Source organism: Homalodisca vitripennis, unplaced genomic scaffold (genome assembly GCF_021130785.1).
Source record: "Homalodisca vitripennis isolate AUS2020 unplaced genomic scaffold, UT_GWSS_2.1 ScUCBcl_6648;HRSCAF=13952, whole genome shotgun sequence".
In the NCBI taxonomy this organism is placed as follows: domain Eukaryota; kingdom Metazoa; phylum Arthropoda; class Insecta; order Hemiptera; family Cicadellidae; genus Homalodisca; species Homalodisca vitripennis.
The window spans coordinates 24942-33022 of record NW_025782766.1 but is presented as its reverse complement, the minus strand read 5'-3'; the positions used below and the strand labels follow the sequence as shown (position 1 = coordinate 33022).

The following is an 8081-nucleotide window of genomic DNA, read 5'->3' as shown; positions in this document are numbered from 1 at the left end:
AACGACATACAACATATTGTCAGCAGGACGTCCAATAACAGTGAATATATGTTTCCCAATGTCGTCTGTTCGACCTTACTAACCGTTGTTTATAAGTAAACTCTCGTTTGATAAGGGAGATATCACATATCTGGAGCTGTTACTAATACACACATCCTAAGTTACTTCGAATGTTAAAAGCCGAAATATATGAATGTGCTGATCTTTCACGTATCAAGTTTTGTAATTGTAAGATTCCCAATCTTGCACTTGTACGGGTATCTCTGGTTTGCACTAATCACATTTCTGGTACATAGTTGTTTCCCTGTTTACTCCGGTAATGAAAATCTGTTCTTATGCAGGTCTGAGATCCATACTTCCATCAAAACTTCTCACCCTTGTACCCTACTTCCGGTATAAGATATAACCTGAAATATTCTAACTTCCGGCGTTGCTTTAATAGAACAACTTTGGCGGTAAATCTCTCCGATGTGCATCAAATCATTCTCGAGATAATGTGCGGACAAACCTATGCGGACGCGGAGCTCTCACGTGCAAACATTCACTCTACGGACTGGTCTGTTTTACTCTAAGCCTTAATTTAATATTGGTGTATATCAGGAAAAACAAATATTTAATAGTATATTGTAATTTTCCTACCTTGATAGACTTAAAACCGGACGTCAGATTTAAACACAACTAGGTAAAGAAACTTAGTCACCTCTGCCAGAATATGTATGTACAGTACTTTACTTTTTACAATTTGCTGACTCTGGTGTATTATTTACTGATACGTATGATGGTTGATGTTCAGTGTTTCAATCTAACAAAATACGATCTGAGAATAAATATCATTTCAAACATTTAATTTTTATGACATCCTCTAGTTTGATCTCCACCAAAACTAGCGTGGTTGACGATCAATCTCTCTCTCTTAGGAGAAATTTATCTATCGATAAGAAAAATCAGGTTATAGACTTATTCAGTGCAAATTGGCACTCGGCACTAGTACTCATAATCAACTTAATTTACATTTTCAAAAACATCACATGTACAATTTTACATCACACGTTATGACGAACAACTGAATAATATTTTCACTGTACTCACATTTGTTTTAAGTACCAGTTAAGTAAGTACGGAGTAGTAATACATGCGCTACCCCCGTCAAGAACTTCGGGAACAGTTCAAGCGCACTTTGTTTTAACAAGTACGGTGACTAAAAGTTTACCAACAGTACAGAGAACCAAAGTGGAAATGTGGAAGAATTTAATTGCGTTCGCTTCACAATAATCGGAAATGTTTTACCTGCGTGACTGGATTCTTTGAAGTCCTCCGAGAATTCGTCGTCAAAGTTCTCATTATTATCGTATTTTAGAAACTTTGCGTCGTTGGCTAATTAGACTCCAACGGATCCCATTTAAACTCTAATTTAATATTTACGCTAGATTTGTGTTTCTTTGGAACTTCGTACCCGAGTAAGCGGTTTACATCTGTTTACAGTGTCAACGAAAAGAATCCATTTGAACTTTTTAATGCCTTATCGAGAAAAAAGGATTAATATTTTAGTTTTGACGAGGAAAATAAACTCAGATATGATTTCAACGTATGGAGACAGTAAAATATTTTTACTTGAATATTTTTACTTAAAATCTGTCACGTAAATATCACTCTTCCATAACATAATATTATTACTTTTAGTTCTGCAAACTGTTCAATCAAGAAAGATCCCCTTTTATGCCTTATTCTGCCCGTCCTCATGGGCCACTGGCCTGTGCGAGGATCTTACGAACACAATAAGGGGGAGAGCCGATACAGTACAAGCTCGATGATACTGATAAAAAGTGCAAAAGTCACAGACAGGAGTCGAACCTGCACTATCTCTAACTCAGACTAAAAGTCCAACGTCTCAGACCGCTATGCCACCTGCACTCCTGAACTCCTCGATTACAATCAATAAGATTGTTTTCCCCCAAAACACGACACTGCTCATTTCAATCTACCCGTCCCGTCGCGTCGCCAAGTTTTTAACCCAGAAGGCTTTATTGCTTTTGCGTCTCGTTTAATATTCAACAGGTTTCTACAAATTGTAATAACACTGTTCTCCTTTTGTTCTTTAGACACAAATTTATTCATTCATCATCTACGGCGCCGCACAATATTGGAAGCCGACCGCAATGAATACAAAGTAGGTTTTGAACAACCCACGAGTTATTTGCCGACTTGTGCGAACAGTAATTTTTGCAATATCGGTCGACTGAGCTGCCAGCTATTAGTTGGTTTTCAACTTCAGTTTTCAGAATTAATATGCTAGCGTTTTTCTTTGTCCCACACCCCTCGAGAGAGCTGTGTATTTAATCGATTTGGTGAAGGTCAAACGACCTCGGATTAGTAAATCAATATGAGGACGATAACATTACTTTATTACGTGTTTTAAATTCGCGATTAATTGACCGAAATGATTAACTGATACAGGGACTTAGGACACAGGGAACATGAATACAAGATACAAGGATACAGGATACAGGGTTACAGGAGTACAGGTACAGGGGTAAAGGGTACAGGGGTACAAGAGTACAGGTACAGGGGCACAGGGTACAGGGATACATGATACAGGATAAGGGATACCGGGTACATGAATACAGGATACCGGGATACAGGATACAGGAGTTACAGGTACAGGGTACAGGAATACAGGATACAGGGGAAATGGGTACATGAATACAGGATACATGATACAGGGATACAAGGATACAGGGATACAGGATACAGGGAGTACAGGTACAGGGTACAGGAATACAGGATACAGGGGAAATGGGTACATGAATACAGGATACATGATACAGGGATACAAGGATACAGGGATACAGGATACAGGAGTACAGGTACAGGGTACAGGAATACAGGATACAGGGGAAATGGGTACATGAATACAGGATACATGATACAGGGATACAAGGATACAGGGATACAGGATACAGGAGTACAGGTACAGGGTACAGGAATACAGGATACAGGGGAAATGGGTACATGAATACAGGATACATGATACAGGGATACAAGGATACAGGGATACAGGATACAGGAGTACAGGTACAGGGTACAGGAATACAGGATACAGGGGAAATGGGTACATGAATACAGGATACATGATACAGGGATACAAGGATACAGGGATACAGGATACAGGACAGCGTGAGAGGGTTGTCTGTAAAAGATTGTCATTCCAAATGTATTCTATCTTGCTTTATTCATCTACCTATTTGAAAACTTACACATACACCACACTGCAAATATTTTAGTACAAGTTTCTTCCATATTTTGGTAATTATAAATCCATATTTTATATAGAAATCCATTGGTGTCATTATGTGTTTATCGTGTGTGTTATTCAATCACTTAAAGACTACTAGACCGATAGGTACTGGCATTTTACATGGACATTCTTAGGGTCCTTGGTTAACATATAGGATTATTCATATTTCAAAAACCCCACCAGGCTACGCCCAACTGTTCTTGAAAACTCCCATTTTCACATTATCAGCATACAGTATATATGTTTTTGTAATCAACTGTCATTTTTAGTAAACTATAATATGACAAAATAATCATATGTTTAATTTATTTAAGCACCAATTTAAATTTCTTTATGCTTTACGTTTCTAGTATTAAAACCATAGAGAGAACTTAAAAGTAACAAGATTTCTTATTTTAATCTTACCTGTAATCACTTAAGAGCACAGAGGTTATCCAGATAATAAAATATGAAGGTTGGGGCAACAACACAAAATAAACTTCAGTTTCAAAATGACGTAGAGCCCCATTGTGTTTATTACAACTTCGAGTTTACGATTACTCCACGCCGGCCGAAAATAGGTTAACAATAACTGAAATAGTTATCATAAAATATTGGAGAGAAATTCGAGTGAAGTTTCACACTCCGACTTGAGGGCCCAAAAACACTACTTTTTAAGTATAAAACTAAAATGGATTAGAAAATATTTAATATTTTTCAGTGATTACTATCTAAATCAGGAGTTTTTAGAATGCCTTTTAAAATGTATATGCCGACAATTTCACATTTTTCAGTACGAACATTCGTGCGAACCCGCGGATAACTGCTAGTCCATTATATTTATGGACTTGACTTAGTCAGCAGATAGAAATGTGTTTTAATCACCATTAAAAGTCAAGAATAATAGTGCGATAATTTATACGAGTTTTAAACAGTTGATAATAAATGTTAGCCGTTATTTGTCTATCAAAGCCACTTACAATATAGAGATGTCATCTTACGTGCAGCATATTGTAATTATCTAGTACTGCCTTTATTGAGTTTGTAATCAACTGCAGTAAAATATTATCTTTTATTACATCATAAGTGTGTCAACTGAAAAACAAAGGACCGCAACTTTAATCGTCCTTTAGACTCAATTTCTTCGCACTCGCCTCAAATAGTTCACTTTTTACTGAAATTTGTAGGAAACTATTCAATGAAATATCACGCAATAATAGGTATTGAAGAGATTGGAATATCTTTCAGTGACATCACTTACCTCAGAATTGTTAAGAATGCAATTTAAAAAGAATATGCTTATGGTGTCCCTGTATTTTAAAGTAGAATTGCGTGCCTTAACCTAATGAGCAAAACTTTGAAAACATATTAACTGGTTTTTAAATATCAAACGTTCAAAACATATTTCAACTTATATCGAACTTCACAAAATGCAAACGTAACTGTAAAACATTGTAATTGGCGTTAAATATTTGAAACTAAATGAATAGATAAAAACAAGTTAATACGTAAGTAGGAAAACGAATATGAATTGACATTCTGCTTAATGTCAATCATTCATATTACGGTCCACAATAATACAAGTTCATACAAAATATAAATATAACAAAAACAAAATAACACCTATTATAAGTACTGTATGTAATAAAAATATCCAACATATATTAAATATAGGTGTTAACCAAAAATAAATCACTCGAGCCAAAGTATTAATTTTTTAAATACCAACTTCCAAAATTAATTATATGTTCTACATTTTGGCCTCAATCTACTCAAAAAAAATTGCATACAAATTTTTAATAATAAGAGCAAATTGTGACACATTTTTCCCCGTTTCTTTGCCGCAAAAACGTGAATGAAACGTATCATTCGGGATCTCTACGGGTAATTTTCGTAAGTAAGCCGATGAGACCTAAATTTGGCGCTCTAGGACGATTCATTTCTGCCAGATGATCGCGGACGACAGAAAGACGATATTGTAGCGTAAATATGGAACGTAAACAATGGTACAGACTTACTCCACTTCGCGTCATTGATACAGACCGACACAAATTCCCGCCTACTATCCAGATTACGGTAACACACAATTCTGCATAGAATATCGGGTTTGTGGCATCCCTTATGACACTTTTGAACTTTACTGTGGGCAAATTTCACAATTTTTGTAATTAATTTTTTTTTTAATTCCAGGGAATCCTACTTTGACTTTATTAGATTGAGAGGTTTACTAATTTATTATTACGTGGGATAAGTTTAATTCCATTTTTCCATCAAATGAGTGAACACGCTGATATTTGCGATAGCAAAAATGTTTACTATTGCGAGATAGATCATGTTAGGGAAATTTTATATTACACTACACTTTAAAGGCTGTTCGAAATTGGTCGAATTCTTTGTTAAACCACGTTATTAATAATGGTAAACAAGAATAACGTAAACGTAATACAAACATAATTTATTTCGTTCACACACGAATGCAGCCGCAGCCGCAGGACAATGCACGCAGATGAATGTTTGTAAAACGTTTGTAACTCGCGATAAACGGGGCGGGACCGCGATACTACAAACACATAACGTTCCACTTGTGTCCGGCAACTCGGGACACGGACACAATTGTGTTTACTGTACACTATTGTGGGTTAAATATTCACCACAGTGTACACAAGTTACTCCAGCAACTTTGTGCACAATAGGCAGACTTCCATATCATACTGGCATACATTGATTACAACCTACCATATATGGATAATACCTAATATAATATAGGATAATCGACTTTGTATGCGATCTCCAAGATCAGACTTTCGTTCGAGGAAGTAAAACTAATACTGTTCCACTAATAATGTTATTGTAGTTCCAAATGATATTTTTTTATTAAGTAATTAAATGATTTAAACCTACACAAAACACATGCAATCTAAAAAAGTATTTAGCATAAAATGATGAAAATATATTTAAATCAAATTCCATTGTAAACAAATATGTCCAATAAAAGTTCTTACAGTAGACAATCTGATAATTTACATTCTATTACACTATTACATACTATTACATTCTATGAGATCACTTTCCAAAGTAGTCTTTATCACGGTCTATAAATAAGAGTTAACTAAACAATGTTTCATCAGTTTAAGTTTTTACGAGTTTACTTTGATTGAAATTTGAAATGGTAGACTTATATTTAAGCTGAGTTGTGCCCTGAGGTGGCTATCAACATGTGCAGACAAGAATACCCGCAAGCTGCGATATATATGGGCTTAGAGAATGTAGACTGAGTCATGGTATATTATCGTGTCGGTACTACCTGTAGCAGTTTTCAGGGAATCTTTCAGCGTGACAGTCGTGCGAAAGTAAGGTAAATAAAGTGAAATACAGGTAAGCTGTGCGTCATGAAAAGGAGTGTTTTTTACACCTAAGTAAACACGTAACTGTGTAGAAGAAATTGTTTCAGTAAGTTTCCGGAAAGTGATAAGGCAAACATTCGTGAAAGCTTTAATAAAATAACCGATCAGCTTTTGAGGTGACTACCTTTCTGAAATGAGTGAAACGTTGTTTGCTAGGCCTTTGCCAGACAGCAAAAGGAATACAATTTAAAATAATGATGGCGTAACCGATTAAGCTCGTGCTAATCTTAAATATAATTATGTTTTCTGGAAAGTTCTTTTTTTTGCCCCGTGGGGTATGAAAAAAGCACGAGTTGAAAGGTTAGGCTATGTTCTTACAAAGCTGAAACTGGTAGGTAGTATCACACCCCTTTTTAGATGAACGAAGAAAGACCAAGAATCAAGAACTAATAAAAAGGATTTATACTATTTTGGTGGACCGGAACTGAGGTTTATGGTGAGTGTAACAGATCAGAGTAAGAAAGGCAAGGGTCAAATAAAGGTCCAATTAATTTAATTTTTCTAAGCCTCAAAATATTCATTATGTTCTCGAAGTCATTTGAAAAAGATAACCCTATTACTGAAGGTGTTCTTGTGGCAAAAAAATTGGGTAGGCCATTTTGTGAAATATTTTACCGTTAGGCCTTCACAACAAACAGTTTACACTTGCCAACAAGGCAAAAAGAAATGTACATCTTTAACAGGACCACTGCCAAGAAACGTACTAATGGAACCGCTAGTTCCTTCCACCACATTCCTAACTATATAAGTTCGGATGTAACAATGTTGTGCTTGTTCGCTAACAACTGCAGAGGGCGGAACAAAAATAGAATTCTCTCGGTGTTGTGTGTTCAGCCGCTTTTAGGTTTTGTAATCATATAACACTACTACCTTATACCTTACCATTAACTATCTCACTCTTGTAAGGTCACTAACAATGTAACGTGCTCACCTAATGACCTATAGTAATTAGTTGTCTACACTGTTGGAGCAGAAGGTTACAGGGTTGTAAAACAAAACTTTCTCATCATATAATAGATGATGAAATATGCTCATGGTTTAATGTGTTCAGTTACAGACTGAGAGCTCGTTAGCAGACTGATATATTGTCGACAGGTATGCAGAGTGTACAGATACAATCAATAAATAGTGATCTGAGTGTGAGCGATCATGGTGATTGAATGTATGCGGTTAAATAACAACGTGATTGTCTGCAGAACAACTTGAAACCTCATTAATGGTCTAATGTGTCCAGTTACAGACTGATAGCTGGTGAGCAGACTGATATATTCTCGACAGGTAATGAGAGTGTACAGATACAATCAATAAATTAGTGATCTGAGTGTGAGCGATCATAATGATTGAATGTATGCGTTAAATAACAATACGTAATTGTCTGCAGAACACGTGTAACAACTTAAAAG

At 35.8% G+C, this 8081-nt stretch overlaps 1 protein-coding gene across 1 annotated transcript; it reads left to right on the top strand.

The window, feature by feature from the left end:
* The first annotated feature begins 2614 nt into the window (after positions 1–2614).
* LOC124373889 lies at positions 2615–3013 on the top strand. The gene has a single exon (XM_046832207.1). The coding sequence runs from the start codon at positions 2615–2617 to the stop codon at positions 3011–3013; it is 399 nt and encodes a 132-aa protein (XP_046688163.1).
* Positions 3014–8081: the final 5068 nt, after the last annotated feature.

Excerpts from the sequence above, each read along its gene's own strand:
- LOC124373889 (XM_046832207.1), top strand. The coding sequence starts at position 2,615 with ATGAATACAGGATACCGGGATACAGGATACAGGAGTTACAGGTACAGG.